The 21,679-nt window shown below is 46.3% G+C and overlaps 1 protein-coding gene across 1 annotated transcript; it reads left to right on the forward strand.

The window, feature by feature from the left end:
- The first annotated feature begins 644 nt into the window (after positions 1 to 644).
- RBX1 (ring-box 1) lies at positions 645 to 14,429 on the forward strand. The gene is made up of 5 exons (XM_006174709.3): positions 645 to 801; positions 2,731 to 2,809; positions 7,716 to 7,786; positions 10,654 to 10,739; positions 13,467 to 14,429. Exons 1-5 carry the CDS (start codon positions 724 to 726, stop codon positions 13,477 to 13,479), a joined length of 327 nt encoding a protein of 108 aa, XP_006174771.1. The 5' UTR covers positions 645 to 723; the 3' UTR covers positions 13,480 to 14,429.
- Positions 14,430 to 21,679: the final 7,250 nt, after the last annotated feature.

Raw genomic sequence — 21,679 nt, forward strand, 5'->3', positions numbered from 1 at the left:
AAAGCAAAGCTGGAGAATGCCTGCTCAACTTGGCCCTGCGGAGGGCACTGGGGGAGCTCCGGCCTCCCCATCGAATCCTGAGTACTTCCCGAACTGGAATCAGGAAACCAAACGGTGCCAGGGCCCCGGCTCTTCCCGGCCTCAGGCCTCCCAGGGAGGCTAGCACCTCGGGCCGGGCTCGGAAGCGGCTCAGGATCTGCGGAAGACCAGAGTGAGGTCTTGGGTTTCGGCTGCAGGAGGCAGGACGCCCACCCTCGCCCCTTCCCCGGAAGAACGCGACGAGGACCCGCGGGCACGGGAGCTGCACGGCAGCGGAGAAAGCGAGGCGGGGCCGGGGCTGCAGGTCGCGGCCCAGGCAGAGGAAGCAGCCGCCGCCCCAGCCGAGGGAGTGTGGCCGGGGGCTTCCCGGGGGAGGGCTACGAGAGCGAGTCCTTTCGAACGTTTCCACCCGACTCGCTCACGTCGACCCGGCCCCGCCCGGCGCCGCCCCAGCCGCTCCGGCCGCCGCCTCCTCCCCGCCGACGCGGGGTAGGTGGAGGGGGCTGGGGTGGCACGAGCGCCAGCGCCTTTAAGGGGCGTGGCCACATGCTCCGCCCCAACCTGCCCCTTGCGCGCCAGTAAGGGGTGGGGTGCGGGAGGAGACGCCGGGGCGGGAGGCGGGGGAGCGAGGCTTGCGCTGGCGCGCAGGCGCAGTGGCCGGACGACAGATCGTGTGTTTCCAAAATGGCGGCGGCGATGGATGTGGATACCCCGAGCGGCACCAACAGCGGCGCGGGCAAGAAGCGCTTTGAAGTGAAAAAGGTTGGGTCTCGCCAGCGCCTTCCTCAGGGAAGCTAGAGAGGCGCGGATCTGGCTGGCAGGCCCGAGGATGACCAAGGCGCGGAGGAAAGGGCTTCATTTCAGGGCGTTCCTGGGACCGGGTACCACGAAAGGAAGCCGGTGGGCGGGTCTTAGGGTTGATCGGCGTGACTGCAGTCCACTGTCAATGGCAGTATTGGTTTCGGTAGGAGGCTGGGGGGCCAATCACGGAGGTGCTTATTGAGATACGCGGGGTTGCGACTTGGCTGCAGGAGCCAAGCGCCTGAGCTGTCACTGGAATGGTGGAGGGGTGGGGAAGGAGAGGGTGGGGTGGTTGGAGCGGGGAGTCGGAGCGCTGCGGTGGGTGGAGGATGGGGCAGTGCGGCGAAAGCCGGGATCCTGAGGTCCTACCGCATTGGAGGCTTCTGAGGACTCGGGCTGGTGATCTCCGTGCCCCGCCCCAGTCCGAAGCTTGGGGTCCCTCTGAGGGATCCCGACCCGGTCCTCGTCTAATCGAAGCCTTTTAGCCCTGTCTGGCCCTCGCCCCTGCCGAGTTAAAGTATCTCGAGTGTAACTCTTGTCTCTTCTGAGAGATCTGTTGGTTTGTCACACAGCCGCCCCAGTCCTGTTGTCATATCCAGAATGCCCCTGTCCAAAAAAACAAACAAAGGCATGGTGGAATTTGTTAAAAAGAAAATGCGAGCTTAAATCTTGTGTCATTTAGGGAGGGTTGAGTACTAGTTACGAACGACCTGGTAAAAGTGGGAAAGCAGAAATGTGAAACGTGTCTTTTTTACAAGAAATGCTTTATTAGGGGTTTGCCAGCAGATGGGGAGAAAAGTGTCGATTCCCACCAAAGATAAAACAGATCTATCGAAAATGAAGACTGAAATAGTGAAGATGTTTTTCCTGGAACATCTGGCTAAACCCTGACAGTATTCCCCCGCTAGTGCTTTTTGGCGTTTCATTGTGAGCACTGCATGCTCAGTTTCAGCCAGCAGCCATATTGAAGAATAGAGTAGGATTTTTTCCTCCAACTTGAGGCTCTCGGGTGAAAAGTGCTGAAGAAGTTACTAGACACTGAGAATTAGGCTTGAGGGAGATGAAGGTTTGGGAAGTGGCACCAAATCAGTGGATGAAAGGGAGTTTGGAATATTTACAATTGCAGAAGCAGAAGGTTGAATTATTTAAATAACCACTTTTAGATAAACTTATGGAAATTATCTTAAGGAAATGTAACAGTCGGAACATGTAAAAGTTGAGAACATCAGTTTATTTGATGGTTGGAGCTAAACAAAATTCTAGTGAATTCTAGAGTTTGTTGTGAAGTAATCTTACAAGATTTAGTGATGACCTTGTTCTGTGTACTGACACTGGGTAATTAGTTATCCAGCTTATCCCACGATTACCCGTTTTATGATCCAGTCATCATCTTAGTTCATTCTGTTCCTAGCTTTCACCTCCCCATTTCTGCTTCCAAAGTTGCCTTGAAGAGCAGATATTTATTTATGCAGAAATTGAGCTCTTCTGCAACTGCCAGGGTAACCTACACGGTAATTCACGTTTGTGATTATTAAACCTAAAACAGGTACTTACAAATTATTCTTGATTTGTTTACACTGATAGGACTGACTAAATTAAGCTGTAGGAAGAAATCAAATTAAAAGATGACATTCATTTCTGTGTTCATATACTTAAGACATTTGGAGAATGGGGGTGAGCATACGTGTAGCCTACTGTTGCTGTCTGAAATAATAAATAAGAGTAATGTAATATCCAGAAACTCTCTTGTTTGGTGGTCCTTGTGGCCAAAAAGATGAGAACTGCAGTGTAAAACTGGAAAGAGAGAGAGTGAGACTGTGTGTATGTGTATGTGGATCCTTGTGTTACAAGGAGAGCAGAGTGCATTGTTTCCCCTTTTTCTCTTTGCAGTGGAATGCAGTAGCCCTCTGGGCCTGGGATATTGTGGTTGATAACTGTGCCATCTGCAGGAACCACATTATGGATCTTTGTAAGTAATTGGAGGGGGATGGGAGGAAGTTGAGAAGGTTACAGAGATTGCAGCTATCCTGATGTGACCAATTTTCTTCTTCACAAGGAGATATAAAGTACAGTCAGAGCATTTGGGGTCTTCTGCATCTAGTCCGTTGGTTTGTTTGAAGTAAAGTAGTTTTTTATGATGTCCTGGGAGGCGTACCCATCTCAGAATAAATCTACTCAGTCTAAAGATGGCAAGGCCACATTTAGAATGAGTGTGGACAGAGAGGTACTGTTGATTCTCTCTTCTCTATTCCTCATCTCAGACGCAAAGGCAGAAATAGTGAAAGAAAGAAAATTAACTTGAGCTAAAATATTCTATCGGAACTAGTTTCTGCTCAGGAAGATTTATGAAGAAAAGAAGCCTAAGGAGTATGGATTTTCGGTGTTAGGCTCAAATATAGTTAAGAGGACATCACTGCCAATATCTAAATAGGCATTTAATTGCTGTAAAGAAATCCCATGTAAATTTCCACATATTTCGTTACACATAGTGGTCAATACATAGTAGGTTTGATTGTAGCTGTTGATGGACTTTAGTATCCTTGTAGCAATAAGGGCAAGAATGTTGATCCTACCAGGAACAGCTGAAGTTACTTTTTCACCCACATACTAAGATGGTTTGTAATTGAGATCAGAAATGGGGTAAAGAAATTTCACCTTTCTAGAATTGAAATTATAACTTATTTTTTAAATCATTTGCCTGCCCCCTCGGCTTTATCTCCAGCCACTCTCTTGCTTACTCTGGTAGTTCCTCTGATTTTCTTTCTGTTCTTGAAGTGTCCGTGCTCTTGTTTAGTGCCTTTAAGTATTCTATTCCCTCTGCTGGAATATTCTCCGCCTCTTCTCCCCCCATCTTTGTCTGACCCAGCACTGTCCCATCTAAATGTAAGCCACAAATGCAAGCACGGACGTAATTTAAAGTTTTCTAACACTCACGTTAATAAAGTTAAATGAAACAACTTGTATTTTATTTATCCTACTATATCCAAAATAATTTTATTTCAATATGTAATCAGTATTTTAAAGTGAAATATTTTACTTTTTTTTTTGTACTAAATCTTCGAAATGTATTTTACACTCCCAGCACATCTCAGTTCAGAGTAGCCACATTTCAAGTGCTCATAGCCACGTGAGGCTGCTTTATTGGACAGTGCAGAACTAACCCGTTAGTTGGTCTTCAGATCGCACCTTGAAGTTGCTCAATGATGTTTTCCCTGACCATACTTACATACACACAGACACAAGCTATGAGAGTTTTGTTAAATGTTTCCAAGAAAACAACCTATAGTTTCCTTTATAGCAGTCACTTAATTTAGTTGGTTGTTTCTAAGTCCATGTTATTTACTGCTGTATCCCCAGCATCTAGCCTAGTGTCCAGTACATAATAGGTTCTCACTAGATATTTGCTCAGTGAATAATAAAAACACAAAATAAGGGAATAGTCTGTGATCATTGCAACCTGGAAAGCACAAATCAAATATTTTGTGTTGGAAAGCAATCAGGGGGTGTATTGGCAGTTTATTGACCTTGGTTTCTTTGAGTTTCAACCCTGTTTACCTTTTCACACAACAGTCAGAGCAGATCAGGAGGTACCATGATGTTTAACATAGACAGAAGGAACCCATCACTGACAAACACATGCACGGTTTTAAATGTGCATGGGTGGGGTTTTTGATTACTTGCTTGCCAATTTCTTTGCTGTGCATTTCCACAAAGAGTTGTGCCCAGAGAAAATTTTACTTTCTTGAGGTTCTCTTCTGTAAATAATTAATGATTTTATATAGTCCTGGCTTTTTTTTTTTTTTTTAACCTCTGCGTTTTAAGTCATTGTGTGTCTCTGGATGCAAGAAAATGCACTTCTTGGAAAGATGGTGACAGACAAAGATCACTGATATTCTGTCTTCTCTTACTGTTGAAAGCTTGAGGCATAGGGGTGGGCTTTTAGTTAGACGCCTGCTTTATCATATGTTTTAAATATCAGATGAAGAAGTAGAACATTGAATTCCTGTAACAATTATGAAAGTATTTTCAAGTCATATCTTTTATTCATTTGATGATTGTTTATATTCTAGGCATTTTGCTAGGCTCCAGGAGAAAACAATGACTGAGATCAGGTCTTTACCCTTAAGAAATATATCCTTCTGTTTATTACAGACACTAAAGAAAAATCTGGTTACCACAACTGGGCTTGTCTTCCTTTCAAAAATACATGAGTAATGATTCTTGTAAAAAGACTTTTTGTTAAAGATGAAAATAAGAATCTTAACAACAAGGTCCTACTGTACAGCACAGGGAACTATATTCAATACCTAGTAATGGCCTATTATGAAAAAGAGTGTGTGTGTATATATACATACATATATATATATATATAAATGAATAACTATGCTATACATCAAAAATCAACACAACATTAAATCGACTATACTTCAATTTAAAAAAAGAAAGAAAATGACTTAGCAGTGGCCATTTTCTAATAAATGCTGGTCTGGCATTAAATGCATAATTACATACATGGCTGTAAATAAATAAGAGTGATTATGCCTGTACTCAAGTTGGACTCGCCTCAAAGCATTCTTGGTCTGAAGACTTCCTCTTTGAAATCCAAATTGATATACATTTCCTACTGTAACTTCATACTTATTTTGTGTTGCCCCATTTCTTGGTTGTTTTAAAGAGTTGCTGAAATACACAATCTGCTCGTAATTTTCTCTGTTGCCTCAGGTAATCTTGTTCCAGATGAAGGAGGCAGCCAGAGGTGCTTAGTCTCAGCCTTTGCCCATAAGAAGTTAGTCTTTTCCTAAAACCACAGGTCCATCGATATTTTCAAGTGTGAAACCTGTTCACTTCTGAGAAGAAGCCAGTGCTTCCTTGGGAGTCCTTGGGTTGTAATGCTCTTGTGTTGAAGTATGAAAGTCCTCAGGCTTTATAAATCGCATGAAATGAACGTCTGTCTTTGCAGGGGTCTGACAGGAACCTGTTACATGCTGCTTGTGTTTCTGCTCTAGGCTGACAGTGAACAGTTTCTTCCCCAGTTTGAACTAATGACTGAACCCTGTACTCACTCTCTGCACCAAAAGCCTGAAAGCATTCTGGCTTGGGAACATTGTACACTTGTGTTAAGTAACTTTTTAAGCTTTGTCCCTTTTTAGCTGACGTTCTACGTTGCAGTCCTGTCTCTCATATGTTTCTGGGGGTTTTTTATTGTTATTAAAGTATAGTTGATTTACAGTGTTATGTTAGTTTCAGATGTACAACATAATGGTGATTTAATACTCTTAGAGATTATACTCCCTTTAAAGTTGTTATAAAATATTGGCTATATTCCCTGTGCTATACAATATATTTTTGTTCTCTGTTAGGAATTTTCTGATAAAGAATACATATATATTTGGCCTCCATTCTGTCTTATAGAAGTGGTTTTGTTTGCTTATTCAAGTACTGAAAGCCTACTTTGCACTTGGCATAGAAAGACAGCCCCTTAAAAATACATAGACCTAGGAAAATTTAGACATGATAATGTGTTTTGTTATTTACTGTGCTTCTTATTTAGCTAATTTCTTAATACGCTGTCCTCATCTAAATGAGAGGATCCAACTTGAAGGACATCACATTGCTTTTTCTCTGCCATCTCTTTGAACATGGTGCATTCACTGCCCCAGTACATTCTTGAATATACTGCGTGGACCCTGGATTATCCACCTTTATCAGAAGGAAGATTAGTTAATTCTCTTTGTAGTGTGAACCTGGGTGGCAAAAGCAAGTTCTGTGATTTCAGACCCTTTGCCTTTCATTCTTCTGAAGGGCGGGAAAAAAAATCATGGGACAGCTCTTCCAGATACACCCGTTAACATCTCAGCATACTTTGTACAGTTTTACTATTTTTCACCTATTGAAGTTTGCAGTAATTGTCTCCTAAATAGTCTTTCCTGAAGCTTTTTATTCTTCAGACAGGAGACTCCATTTAGTTACCACCTTCAGAGAAAGCAAATTACACATTAGTAATTCTTGTTCTTTGAATATTTATCCCCAGTAGAGCTTTACTCGTCCTTTCTTGATCTCAGTCAGATTTTTGTTTCACTCCAGCACCCCCACTTCCTCCTTTATGAAATTGATGTTTGGGTACATTTGCAGTAATTTGCTCTGTTCACCAGGCAGAATCACCACAGGGGCAGTAAGCATCACTAGGTCGTGGGCCCCAAATCTCTGACCCATTGGCCTCACAGATTTGCTGTGTTGACAGTGTTTTAAGGACTTTGAGTTTTGATGCCACACAGAGCATGCGCTGCAGTTTGTCCCAGGCTTCTTCACGCCCTCTTACTTGCTCTGTCCCAGTTCACACGTGCCTGCCTGACTCCTCTAGAGACTGCAGCTTGTCACCCAGCTGAGCTTTCCTGTGGGCAGACCTGGGTGTCGTGAGGGCCTGAGAGGAAGCATTCACCAAGAACAGGGAGAAGATGCCAGTTCTTGGAACAGTGAGAGTTATGTGGTGGCTTTAAGAATTTAATAAATTTACCAAGTTAGGAGGAATCACTTTCATTTGGACAAGTCAGGTTATGTTCAGAATTAAAAGGTGCCTTTTCCTTTGTCACTCTGTCTTTGAACAAGGATAGGAAGATTGCAAAGCATGCTGTTAAGTCAACTCTCTGCCTCTGTCTTCACCCCTTTCCACGTTAAGTCAACTCTCTGCCTCTGTCTTCACCCCTTTCCACGTTCATTAAAAAACAATTATGATTAACCCCTTGAGATTTTGCTCAGGTTTATACTGTCACCCCCACCCCAGCTATGTTACCGTGTGCCTATGCAGTTAGGGCGGCTGTAGACTCAGAGGCTGTTGCTCCTGGGGTCCCGTGATCATGTTGCTCTTGTTCCCACAGGCATAGAATGTCAAGCTAACCAGGCGTCTGCTACTTCTGAAGAGTGCACCGTGGCGTGGGGAGTCTGTAACGTAAGGAAATATCTTTCCCTATCAGCATGGCTTGTAAACACATTACCACTTTCCCCTGCTTTACCAGTCTTGAAAATCACTAGGGAAAAAAATGACTAGCCCACCTTTCTCCCACAGGGTACACAAACATTAAAAGTGATTTTAAATCATTGTACTATTTTCCTGTCATGGGGTAAGAATTATTATTGCAGAGGCACTGGTTTGTCTTGATTATAAAGTGTACCCACTTTTGTCAGCAACATTTTGAGGGTTCATTTTTGGGAGTTGCCTTCTATGGCACAGTCTTTGGAATATTGTTAGTGGAAATCTTTACTTTCTTAACAGATTTTTTTTAAAGGCCAGGTGTCTTGTGGAACGAAGTTCGGTGAATAAATTGAGTGTTCATGTGTGTCTTAAGTGTGGCAAATGTACTAAGTTAGGATTGGGGTTTTTTTTAAAACACAGCTCATGCCAGAAATGTTTTGTGCGGCACGGTTGGACTGAACGGACAGGGTGTGACAGCTGTGAAGGATGACAAGTATCAAATATGTTATTTCTAGCATGTGTTAAAAATTCATCCTTATACCGCCATAGTCCCAGTCAGATGAGCTAAAATTGTCCTGTCCAGGCGTCCTGTGCCAGGGGGACAGAGGACTCCCAGCATGACACAGGCCTGAGACGTCAGACTCCAGAGTCAGACCGTCATTCCCTGGCTTTGTGACTTATTTACTAGGTGACTTTGGGCAGGGAGTTGTCCTCTATAAGCCTCATGTGAGATGGAGCTGATAGCGGACTGTATAGAGTTCAATCAGGATGAAATGATTTTATGTTAAGAAGCAGTTAGAACACCTGCTGCCCGTAGTAGGTGTATTTGTTAATAAATATAAATAAATATCCACGTGGGGTGGTGGTGCTTCCTGAGGAGAGAGTAGCTGTCAGTACTTTTCTCCATCAGGTTGAGGCTCTCTTCCCCACCCACACCTGGAGGCACCTTCTTCATGCTGTCCAGGCCCTTTGGCAGTTTCACAGTAGTGTGTGTTGGCCAAGGGACAGCATTTGTCATTTATGGGGATAGGAAATAAAACCCATTGGGGTCTTTGCTCTCCCTGGCATCCAGGTGGATACTAAGAACCATGTCCCTTTGTGCTGGAGAGAAAAGGGGGTCTAGCTCAGAGAGTCTGCCTTCACGAAGAGCCGGCGTGGTGGGCCGGAAACCTCTGGACTAGTGCTGGGTTCTAGTCCTGGGTCTTCTCCACCAGCTCTGTGAATTAGGCAAGTCCCTTAGCTCGTCTGGGTTTCAGTTACCTGTCTGTAAAATGAAGATAATACCTGTCGTGCTGGCTTGCCAGGGTTGCTGGAGGCTCAGATGAGGTCATAGATGTTTACAGACCTCGTGTAAAGTGTGAGGCGCTAGTTAGAGACTGCTCAGTGCACCCAGTGGTATGTCTTAGATTGTTAACAGGAGCCAGCTGGGAACAGGACGCTTGGGGATGCTGTCACCAGCCTTCTTGGCAGCCCCCTTTCCCTCCGTCTTCCAAGCTGGTGGGGAGTTGGGAGGGGAAGGGTGTCCCAAATGGCCTGAGGTGAGCCTGTCTCCACCACCTGGGGCAGTGCCTCAGCTTCCTGCCTTTAGGAAATGTTCTTTCTCTTCTTCATAGTGAGCTGCATGAGCATCAGTAGGACGGGGATCCTCCAGGAGGCGGCCGCTCTGGGAGCGTGTGTCCTGTTGAGTAGCCCAGTGCGCTAGGTGCAATTCTGGTCTTCATTACTGAATTCTATTTTTGTTTTGTCAAAGGACAGTTCACAAATGATAATCCACATTAGGATTCTCCTTTAAGTCCCACGCATGTTTTGGGAGATGCACTGACCAGACTTCGAGGCTGTTACCAAATCAAGCCTGAAAAGCTTTCATTGTCTTGTCAGGGTGTCAGCGTTTCTCCCCTGTCCCCACCTCAGCCGACCCCTCCTTGATGGGATGCGGGGTCGCTTGCTGCTTCTGTCTTGGTAAGACTGAGACACGTGAGCAGAAGGGCGGAGAACAGACGTCCAGGGCAGTGGTGTTGTGATCAGCATCTGCGTGTCAGTAACTCGCACGTGGAGTTTCCTTTTCCCCAAATCTGAAAGCCAGCTCCTCGCTCCCTGCCAGTTACCAGTATTCTTGGTACTTCTGCCGTTTTACTTCCTGTCTTGATGGTGAAATAAAGCCCTTTGGTGCTTTCAGCTGCTTGTGTGCAGCGTGCCCATTATAATACTTCCTTTTACCCGAATTTTTTAATCTCGTTCCCTTTGAAGACAGAGCCCCTCACCCATTAAAGGCTTTATTGAGTACCCAGCTTTTGTAATATCAATACATGTATGAAGAAACCTGGAAGTAAAGACCTTTAAACAGAGTTGAGCTGGGTGTGGGAATGTTGGGGAGGTGCACTCCCAAGGGCCGAGGAGAAGCCTCTAGTCCTGGGATTCCTCTTCTCCAAGGCAGGGAGGGCAGCTGGGGACCAAGAAGGGGGGGCGTTTAAAGTCTGCCAGGGATCGAGGGCCTCCCTGCATGTGTCCAAGGAAGGTAAACCCCCCTCCAGGCCGAACAGGACCAAGGAGCCCCAACCCATCTTCCCTTGAGAGAAAAGGAGATCTCACGGCCAGAACGTCCACCACGTGCCTACATAACTTCTTCCTTTTGTACTCATGACGTTTCCAACCAGTGTTTCATTGGACGTTTCCTCATACATAACCAAGGTGTGACCAGGTGTGGACCTTTTGTCTTCCGTGGTTTGTCGCCTTCCATTGTTCTCCTCTAGCCCGGTGTGACCACCCGCTGCCCTTGAGACGCAGTCAGTAGATGGCTGAGCTTGCACAGAAGTGTGTTTAATAAACTGTGTCTTCTCTTCCAGCATGCCTTTCACTTCCACTGCATCTCCCGCTGGCTCAAAACACGGCAGGTGTGTCCGTTGGACAACAGAGAGTGGGAATTCCAAAAGTAAGTGTCTCCGGCTGTTCTGGCGTTGTAAGGTTGGGCTTTGTGGTCACTGCCATTCTCTGACTCACCTCAGGCTGGAGGCTGCATAGTCTTAGAAGATGGAGACGCAGAACATGCCTTGTGTCATAAACTAGCTTTGGGTTCGTTTGACAAGGACCCGTCTGTGTGGAAAATGCACAAGGCGAGACCAACTTTAGAAGCTTGCAGCCTAAAGTTTCCTTACCGTCTAGGGTCTAAAAAAGTAGGAAATACGAGGATTTGCAAACTTAATTATTTCCAAAATCACATCCATTGTAAGACTGCAGGGGCTAACTGATGTCTGGTATCTTCGCTTTGGGCTAGAATTCTGCCCACCAGTGTTTCACTGGTTTATCTCCTGCTCATTAGTTCTGATGTAACATTTATGGCTATCGCAACTAAATTATTATTATTATCATTGTTATTATGTAAATAAAACTGGACATGGCAGATTTTCAGAAATTCACATGGTCAAAGGGTGTACACAGAAAACGAGTCTCACCTGCTCCTCACCCCTCTCCCAGAGGTACTGTCAGCAACAGCTTCTCTGCTGCTTCCCCGAGGGTCTCCGTGTGTGTACTAGCCTGCATGGAGTGGATATGCATAGGATTTTTTTCTTAACATAAATAGGGAGCATCCTATACAGTAATTCACTTTGCTTTTTCAGTTCATACATTTTGGGGATTTTTCATACCCACAACGTATCAAGCTCTCTCCTTTCTAATGGTTGCAGAGCATTTTTTTAATGTAGATTACCGTTATTTATTGAATCAGTCCCTGTTCATAGACAGTTGGGTTTCCGGGTTTTCGCTGTTGAAACCATGTGCAGGGATGGACATCCTAACACATGAGTCTTTGTATATGTTCAAGTATATCTGTAGCACCAATTCCCAAAAGAGGAGTTCCTGCTCGAAGAGTGTGCGTTTTTATCGATAGTGTCAGACTTTCCTTTCCCAAGAATATGGACTAATTCACACTCCCTACAAACAGTGGAGTGAATGCTTCATTCTCCATTCCTTGCCAGTGCAGAAGTTCTCAAACTTCTCCATCTTAGCCACTCTGACAGGTGAAAATTAGTATTCAATTGCATTTTTAAAAATTTTGAGGAAGGTTAAGGCTACTTTTCATGTGTTTTTATGCCTCGTATTTTTCTGTGGAATGCTCTTTCATCTGTTGAACCTTGATTTTCTTTATCAAATTTTTTTCTTTTTTTCTCTTTTTTTTTGTTGTTTATGTTTTTCTTTGTCAAAGTTTTAATGGGAAGGGGGATTTTTACTTAAATATGAGTTTTGACGAATAGGATATTCTTGTGTTTAAAAAACAATGAATAGGGATCTTTAGTTAGTGAAGTGTTAAGAAATCCCTTATTGGTAACGGTTATTTAAGAAACATGCCAAGTACTCAGCATCTGACTCATACCATCGCGCTCCAGTCAGCGGAGTGTGTGCTAAGTGACGTGTGAGACGTAAGGATGTCTGAGACAGTCCTTCCCTGTCCTTGGGGAGCTTGCGTTCTGAGTGGAACCATGACATGTAACATGTCAAGGCAGAAGCAGTTTCGTAAGTTCTCAAGAGGCTTTTGTAATTGGCTCTGCCCTGGAGCAGGCTCTGGGTTCCGCTTTGGACCTAAACTGCCTCACGTAGCCCGTTACACAGCCCAGGGCGGAGCCTCAGGAGTGGGGGTGCGAGGGTTCCCTCCTGTTGGGCTTCGGGACTGTCGCTTTATCCAGCTGGTGCCTTTGCCATGGTTGTCAGTGCTTTGGGAAGACAAATTCATGAGAAACAAATTACAGCATGCTTTAATCTGATTGGCAGCTTCTGGGTTATTCTCCAGCCCACTAACACATACTGGAGCTCTACCCTGTGAGGAATTTCTTAAACAATATTTAAGTGGATTTCTTCTGAGAAGTGCTTAAAGAATCTAGTGGTCCTTTGGCATGATTAAAGCAGTGACGCACAGTTCTGGTGCCCTGGTCTCCATTCATAGAACAGAGTATCTTAATCAGAGGCTAACAGCCCAAAAAGAACCATGACAAAATACTAAGATAATAATGAAGGGTTTGTATTCAAGAAATCCATTTATTTATATGTAGAAGAAAGTTCCTGGCCTTGTTTACAATCTTGTTAGAGCCAAATTTTGGCATGTGGGGAAATCAGAAACCTGGACCTGAAATCTGTACGAAGTTGTTCCACAGTTCAGCACTGAATGTAAGCAGGGCTATGATTGGAACTGGTGGTGGATTTTTAAATTGAAGGCTGGTCCATTACTATTTTCTGTATTTGCCTTACCCTCAACTTGCCTGAGTACTGGAGCCGAGGTGAAAATGGGCCGCTCCGCTGGTGGGGGAGGCCGAGAGCTCAAGCTGTCTGAGCCACTGACTGGGGCCAACAGGTGGAGCTCCCTTTCACAACCAGCAGCTCTGACTTGTGCCTCTCGGCTCCCTGTTGCTGCCCCGCATCTGTCTGGTAACTGGAGGGAGAGTCCTGGGGTACAGTTGGGTCCCAGGGCATTGTTGGGGGGGACCCATCACTGAGAAGTGAGTGGTCGGTAAGATGTTAGAAAGGTCGGTGTGATGAAACCAGCCCAGGCTTGGAACACACCTGTGGTCACTTTTCAAAGTCTTAACCAAATTTGCTGATATATTTAAGCAGGTTTTATAGTCTCAAACAGGAAATACTAAGGAGTTCATTAGTTTACTTTGTCTTTTAGGTATGGGCACTAGAACAAGAAATTCTTCCATCAAGCTCAACTGTTTCGTTATTCATTTAACGACTTGCCCTCCTGTTACTTAATTATAAATTAGATAGAACCGTGTCTTTTCTGCTTTGTCTTTTCAGTTTGCTCTTCCTGCATCCGTATTGTATTCTGTGTCAAATAAAAGTCCCGTTGGATTCCAGTACAGATGCTGTCTCTTGTGTACGTGAAAAAAGTGAACATAAATAAAGGGTCCCCGCATCCTAGGTTGGAAAGTGAGGTGTTTGTTCATTAGAACCATAGCAGAGCCGTCCTGCGAGCACATCGCTTGGTCCTGAGGAAGCCGGGTCCACAGCCTGGTTACTGGTGGCAGTCTGGGGCAAGTCACTCTGCTCTGAGCCTTCCTCCTCTCTAAAGTGGCTGCTAAGGACTAAATGGCGTCACGTGGGCACAGAAAGAGGCTTTGCAAACTGTAAAACCACTGTACAAATGTTAACTTTGTGTATGACATGTTGCTTTCTCTTCTTAATTTAGAAAAGTAAACATGAAAAAATCTAATATGTAATCTTGGCTGGCAAAAGAGTAATCTATGAGCTCAAGTTGGCAATCCATGTCATTTAAAATTAAGTCAACAGGAGAATTCGAGTTTCCTTCCCCACCACCACCCTTGGCAGTTTATTTAAAATGCCTTCGCCATGGAGGGAACCGCCAGTCCTAATACAAATTCAAGGGCTGTCTAGGCTTTAACTGAGAGGCTCCTGAAGTTCCTTTTCCAACTGCATGACTGTGTGAGGCCAGGTCTTTATGTCCTTCAGCCAAAGCAGCGTATTGAATGAAGAAGCTGACGTGAGAATCCAGCTGTCTTGTATTAAGTCAGCTAGAAAAGAGATTTGCAAAACTGTAAAACAGTGCCACTCTTCTAATTTTCTGTTTTGAAAAATGGTTACTTTTCAAATAAAAATATTTATGTTAACATGGGATGGGTTTTTGTTCTTTTATAATCTTCTCAATTTCTCAGTTTGATTCCCACGACGGTAAATGTCCGTAGCTAGAACCCACACAGAAGCCCTTTGGGGTCTTCAGTTTCTAAGCTCATGAAGGGGTCTTGCGACTAAAAAGTTTGAGAACCTCTCACTTAGTGATTAAGACCTCTGAAGTCAAACCTGGACCAAACCCAGCCTCCCCACTTCATCTCGCAGAGCCAGTGTTCACGAGGAGGCGGCTGCTGCTGTGGTGGTGATTTTAGGTCTCCCATCCGCGGCAGAAACCCCTCTTTTAAACCCCTTTCAAGTGTACCGATCAAACTGCATGAGTATTTCAGTGGTGAAGGACACAGCACTCTTCACACAGGCAACATTACGTAGCTGGCGGGCTCTGCTTGGATGTTAATCTGGACTCTTGCTTGCAGAGCACCAAATTCCGGCTTCTGCTTAGGTGATAGGGAATTTATGAGAGGGCTGTGGGGCAGTGTGCTAGGACAGAAGGAAGAGCTAGAGACAGAGCTGGACCTGTGAATGGACGAGTGGAACCAGGGCACCGCTGCTGGGATCCTCCCCGCTGCTCGTTCACAGAACAGCTTCAGGAAAAACCCGGTTGCTGACGCCTCTCCTGCCCCCTCCTCTCCGCCGGCTTCTGCCACGTGAGAGGGACTAACTCCAAGTACTGATTCCAGAAATCCCAGCCATGTCAGGTGCCCATCCCTGGACTAATTGGTAGATTCACATAGAAGAGAGAACCTCATCTTTGGCATGTGGGATGAAAGTTCCCAGAAGAATAGGGGTGGCGAGGGACAGACTGAATGAGGTATCTACGTAAAGACGTGCTAGGAAGCCAAAGTGTCTCCTTGTAACATAGATGCAGTTCCTGTGTTGCCTCATGAAACTGGTGGGCAGAAATCTTCCCTGAAATATTTTGAATTACAGGCTGAATGCGTACTGTATGCGCTACAGAGGACACCGCTGAGGTAGACAAAGTCCCTTCCCTCAAATAGTTCACAGTCTACTAGGAGATCATCTTTAAGGAATGAATGGTGGAAGCTGGTTCTGGAGAGCTTGGCAGGGCCCAGATCTGGGCTCGATCCTGCAGTGCCCACTCTCTCTTAGATCCCTTCCGACAGCTCCTCTTCCTTCTGCCCCTGAAAAGTCTGTTCTCGGGGTTCTGCTCTGTCTGGGTGACTTCAGCTTCACTCATAGTCACTACAGTGTGCGGGACCCCCAGGTGGGCTCCTGATGGCTGATTGTGGGCATCCCTTCCCGAATCCACTCTTGGTAACCTCATGTTGGTACCCTGCAACTGGCCAGAGTGGTTGTGTTTACACTGCAGAACTTGGGAAATGCTACAAATCAGCTTTTCTCCAGCCATTTACCAGCACACCCACTGCATAGCCACTGTCTTCAGGAAAATGACATCCAAATGTGTCCATTGTCCCTCCCTGGCTGTGCGACACTTCGAACTCGACACATCAAAAGTGACTGAACTATCATTTTCCCAAAACACAGCCAGCCCTCCCCCTGGGTGAACTCACCTGGTTAATGCACTGCCCCTCTTCCAACTCCTGAAGCCACAGCCATTCAGAAGGCATTTTTAGCTATTCTCTCCTTCACCTCCACATCTAAGGGATCTTCAAACTCTTGTTGATCGGTTGTACGCTCCCTACAACCCATCCCTCTCCTCCATTCCCACTGCCACTGACGGAGCCCAGGCCCTCTTCCCCGACTGCTCTGTCATTACTCTCCCTGCTACAACCTGAAACGAGTCTTTAATTTGGTCTGATGCCCTCTCCACTACTTGAGAAATCCGCACCTTGATGGGCGCTGAGTCCACGTCCCACCATGCCCAGTCCTGGCCCCTCCAACCTCCCCAGCAGCTGGAGCAGGTGGGTTCCCTCACCTCCACCGGGGACACGCCCACTGTGGCCGTGGGCGGCACACCCGAGGCCCAGCGCAGACGGCGGAATGAGTTATGACATCCGGTGTTTATCAGCCTCAGTAGCCAACACCTTCCCAGACTAGTTTTGCGGCATCACGTTGGCTGTGGTCCCAGCGGCGGCCCATTTCCGGAGCCTGGTTCTCCCGCATCCCCAGTGCTGCTGCGAGCTCGCCAGCGTGCTTTCTGGACCCGCCTTGCTATGTAACCATCAGCCAGTTCTTTCGTTCTCAGCTCTCACCAGGGTCCCCTCCTGTCCCTACCAGGTGAGCTCACGCCTTTTCCTCCTCATTCTCAAAACATTCCTGAAAGGCCCATCATTTTATTGTAACATCATTAACATTTTTCACTCATTTCCTCAGGGCAGTGGGAGTGCTGGGTTCAACCCCAAGTACCTCCATTAAAAAACAAATAAATAAACCTAATTACCGCCCCTTCCCCCACCTCCCTGCCAAAAAAAAGTTGGCCAAAAAAAAAAAAAAAAAGAGTTGTTAAACAAAGTCAGTTGCTGGGCTTCTCATCGCCGCTGCCCCCTCAGCTCACCGTGGAGACAGATGAGACTGTACCTAGCTCCTTGTGTCACAGTCACCTCACTGTTCATTACTTGCCCGCTGTGTGTTGCTGTAAAGATGGGGCTGCTCTAAGGCTCTGGAGCCCTTCCCTCCCTCCTTGCTTTTGCTTCACCTGAGTTTCCAAGCACGTCCTCTGCTGTCATTAGATCTCGCTTCATTAGAGCCCTGTCCTCCCGAGTATGCAGCATTATCGGTGTATTTTCACGGTCCTTTCTGCTCGGATTTCTCCCTAAGGCCTTCTTGATCCCCAGTACCCTCCCACGATGAGAGGTCAAATGAGCTGAGGTTAAAATCCTGGCTCTGCTACCAACACATGAGGTGACTCTGAACAAGGTTCTGAGCCTGGGTTCCTTATCTGTAAAAGAGGCGTAAGAATAAAAATGGTGTACCTGGGATATCATGAAAAGTAAGAAATGAGGAAGATTAGATTGCCTGCTGACAGTAACATGGAAGAGATCAGAGCTTGGACTACAGACAGACAGACAGAGAAAATGCGGCTCCCAGGCAAGCAGCAACGGACTGTAAGGGGACTGAGGGCGTTAACACATCCAAATCAGTATGTTGACTTCTAAAGGGGACTGATTCTAGAAACCTAAAACCGGAGCCTCACTGAAGCAAAAGTAGGCAGTGCTCACCCCTGCTTTCTGCAGAAGCAGCAGCCTCCGCCAATAGACTGACCACTAACAGCACATTGACAAAGCTACCCTCAGTTTGGAGATCTTAGCCCCGAAAACTTTAAGTACCTGCATCGTCTAATTTTAAAGAGCCCACCCATGGCTTCCCACTGTACTTAAATAAAATTGAAACTTCTCACCCAGAGCAGCTCATCTCCAGGTGAGCTGACTCCTGCCTTTCTTCCTGATGACATCTCATCTCCACTTGGCTGGCTTCTTCAAGTCCCAGAACTCACCTCAACTGTCACCTCCCCAAGGAGGACTTCCCTGCCACCCAGTTCACTCTCTCACAGCAACCCATTTCCCTGTCTACGCAGTTTTTAGTGCTATTTAAATTGTCTTGGTCTCTTATGTGATTGCTTGTTTGCCGTCTGTCTACCCTCCCGGCTCTGAAATTTCGGGAGAACAAAAACCTCATCTGTCCTTTTTGCCCCTGAATCTCCAGTTCCTACCATGGTGCCCTCCCTGGTTGAATAAATAAACCAAGAAATGAACAAATGGACTACTCTTGCTTTTATTTTGTTCATGACCACCAAGCCAGCTGTCCGATCAGGATTCGGTGGTCCACTGGGAAAGGGTATGAAACTGATGGTGTTGAGGTATTTTTTTTCTGATTCCTGTGATAGTTGTGGTTCACCCTGAAATTATGTTTGTCATCTTTTTATACAAGCTTGGTGATTATTGTCGATGTTTATCATGATCACGATTTACTATTCATTGACTGTGAATGATGCGCCAGCCCTAGAACTTTACCATCCACTTAATCTTCACAAAAATAGAATGGATAAGATTAGTGCTATTACTGGCCCATGTTACAGATCAAGAAACGGAGGCTCAGAGAGTTTAAGTGACTGTGTAAGTTCTCACCGTAGGGAATGCAAGAGGCGAAATTTGAATCGGGGTTGGTCTGACTCCAAACTGGTGTGCTCTTCCATAGGCCCACAGTTGACCCTGACTCTCCCCCTCCCCACCCAGGGGGTTCAGCCCACCCTCGCCTGGTCTTTGGTGATGATGACTTCACCTCACCCTGACCCTTGCAGAAGCCTGCCCGCCCTGAAATGCTGTCATCCATGACCCAGAGCAGGCATCTTATTTTAAACTATGCCCAGATATTCCTTTTATAGCTCTTTTTCATTGAAAGACGTGACTTTTAGGGAAGAAGGAGTGAAGAGTCCACCTGTTATCTTTCGTTTGATTGTTTATTTGCTTTGTTTTGTTTTTTAGAACCCCAGTTCTTAATATATTGAAGGTCAGGTTTGAGGGTACAAACCAATGATAATAACGCTGTCTATTACATTGGGACTGAGAGGAACAGCCACATTCCCTGATTAATTAGCAGGCCGGACATGTGTATCGCCCTTAACTGTTAACAAAGGGCTTTCAGTGACATTATCTCATGTTTCTTCACACTGGCCCTTGAAAGGCAACTTAGGCCGGTGGAGAGGAGGCAGTCTTTGAGGGAAATAAGCCTGGGTCCCTGATATCTTTTCGAGAACATCCTATAACACAGTCATCAGTGTGTCACCTTTCGAGGCTGGCTTCTTTTATTCAACAAAACGCCTCTGTGATTAAACAAGTTGTCCTGTGTATGGACGGTTTGTTCCATTTTATCCATTTTATCACAGGGATGTGCCACAGTTTGCTCACCTCCTCAAGGACACAGGCTGTTTCCCACGTTTTCGTAGTTTGTTTGCCAGTCCCACGCACAGTGCTCATTAGAAGAGGGTATTACCTCCCTTGCCAGTTGTCATGAGAATGAGACAGATTGCAAGTGAAGTGCCTGGCACAGAGCCGGCACATAGTAGGAGCTTAACAGATGGCAGCTATGCCAAGGGGAAGGCTGGTCAGGTGCCTGCAGGCTGGAAGGACAGAGACACACACTGGGAGGTTTGTCTAGTGGAAAATCATCCTTACCTGTGCAGTCGGCCTGGGGAGACTGCAATGTCTCAACAGAACCTCACCTGGTTTTCCCTGAGCAGGTCTCCGCTGCTTCTCAGCACCCAAAGTAGATCCTCCGTTTCTGCTTCCCTCTTCTGGTGCTACTGTCTAAATTCAGATTCCCCCAAAGAAGACGCTGAGACAGGAACTTCCTTGTTTATTTTGGAGGAGATTCCCAGAAGCATGGCAAGGGAGAAGGAAAGCGAGACAGAAAGTGAAAGGGAGAAGGACGTGAGGACGCCTCCGGGGGCAGCGGGGCTCAGCCCCGCGGGGAGGAGCCGGCGCAGAGCCCACGCAGCACCGGGCTCCGGGGGGGTCTCCACCGACTCCCACCGCCCTGGAGGTTTTAAATCGCTGACCCTTCTGGGCTGCCCGGCATAAAGGGCTGAGCAAGTCCCCGCAGCTCAAAAAACAAACCACACACACACACACACACACACACCACACACACACAAAACCAAACCAAACCAGAAAACCTCGCAGTCTGAGAAGCAGGGTGATGGGGGTGCTGGAGGTGGACACTGCCTGCAGAGAAGCGTCTCCTTCACCTGCAGGTAAGCGGAGAAGGACCAAGGGCTACGTACGGGGCAGGGCACCCGCAGCCTCTGCAACCCCAACCACCAGCCACCTCCTGCCCTCACTGCTTCACACTCCCGCACCCAGACTTCTGCTTGGCCTTTCGTCTCCGCGCATCCCTGGGTTTCTGCGTCACTCTGCTGCCCAAGTCTCTGTGTAAGTCTTACACTGAACTCATCCTCGAGAGAAGCTTGGGTGGCTGGTTGAGTCACCACCTCTACTGGGCAGGCTCTCCCCACTGCCCAGCCTGTCAGGCACTGGCCTCCAAAGCTGGCTGCCTTTGTCGCAGGCCCCCATCTTCCCTCTGTCCCCATCTCTGAGGACCAAGGAATAAAACAACAACTTGTTCACAAGAACCATTTCTGACTCTTTCTTCAGAAGGGGCTGTGACGTGACAACAACCCAGTCTCCCAGATTGCTCACCAGTAGGAGTACGATTATCCTCCTTTACAAATGAGGATATGGAGGCTCAGAGAGTTTAAGAGTCTTGCCTAAGGGCACACAGTTAGTTAAAGGCTAGCCTGGACTTGCACATAGTCCCAATCTCTTTACCTCTTACACAAGGAACAAAATCTCAAAGTGTTGAGTATTATGAGAATCTTCCTATTTGGTGGATTATCTCACAATGGAAAGGGATCTGCCCAGGAATCCTCAGACTTTCAGGACTCGGGGTCCCTGGACAGCAGAGCACAGGATGGGGGTTAGTACTAAACACACAATAAATAACCCCATGCAAGCGTGCCAAACAAACCTGGGTCAGATCAGAGACCAATCTTCCTGAAGTTCTAGTTGAAGCAAGTGGTAATAGACATGAAAGGTTTCAGAAAAATCTGACCGGCTGCCCTGGATGGGTGAAAGGCGATGATGTCTAATCCATTTCTACCTCTGTGATGGGAGACGGGGGCTTGAGATAATGCCCCAAATTGGAAGAGTGTTTGGAGGCTGGGCAACCAAATGAACAATATTTTCAGGATTGCTGTTTCTCAGCCTCAGTGCTCAGCACTATCTGGTTCTTTTCCTCAACACAGTGGCTCAAGTCTCTTCCTCCCTCAGGGGACTTCCTCCCTCACAGACAGTTTTCTTGAAATGACTGTCCACATTCATGATCCCCACTTTGCCACCATCCCTCCCAGCAGCCTACCACTTCTCACCCCCCACTCCACTGAAACTCCCATCCAGGTCACCAGGAACTTCTGGATGACAAGTCAATGTGTCACTTGCAGTCCTGCTCTGCAAGAATTCCAACCTGCACTTTGTGAAACCCTCCACTCTCTCCATTCTCTAGTGATCTGCCTCATCTTGTCAGGCATTATCTAGTATAATGGGGCAGATTCAAGTTTTATGGGGCTGGAAGCTCATGCATTTGGGGGGGAACCTCTTTAGAAAAATAATACAAAGTTACATTGAGAAATTACTAGATCCCCTCCTGGGCGTTCGAAGGAGCTGCTGCAAGTGAGGGGCCCTGAAGCTGAAACTTCATTAACTTCACAGCAAATCCTCCCTGAGAACAGACAAATGATTTTATGAATGGTTCTCTACCAAT

The sequence above is a fragment of the Camelus ferus genome, chromosome 12 (assembly GCF_009834535.1).
Source record: "Camelus ferus isolate YT-003-E chromosome 12, BCGSAC_Cfer_1.0, whole genome shotgun sequence".
Lineage (NCBI taxonomy): Eukaryota > Metazoa > Chordata > Mammalia > Artiodactyla > Camelidae > Camelus > Camelus ferus.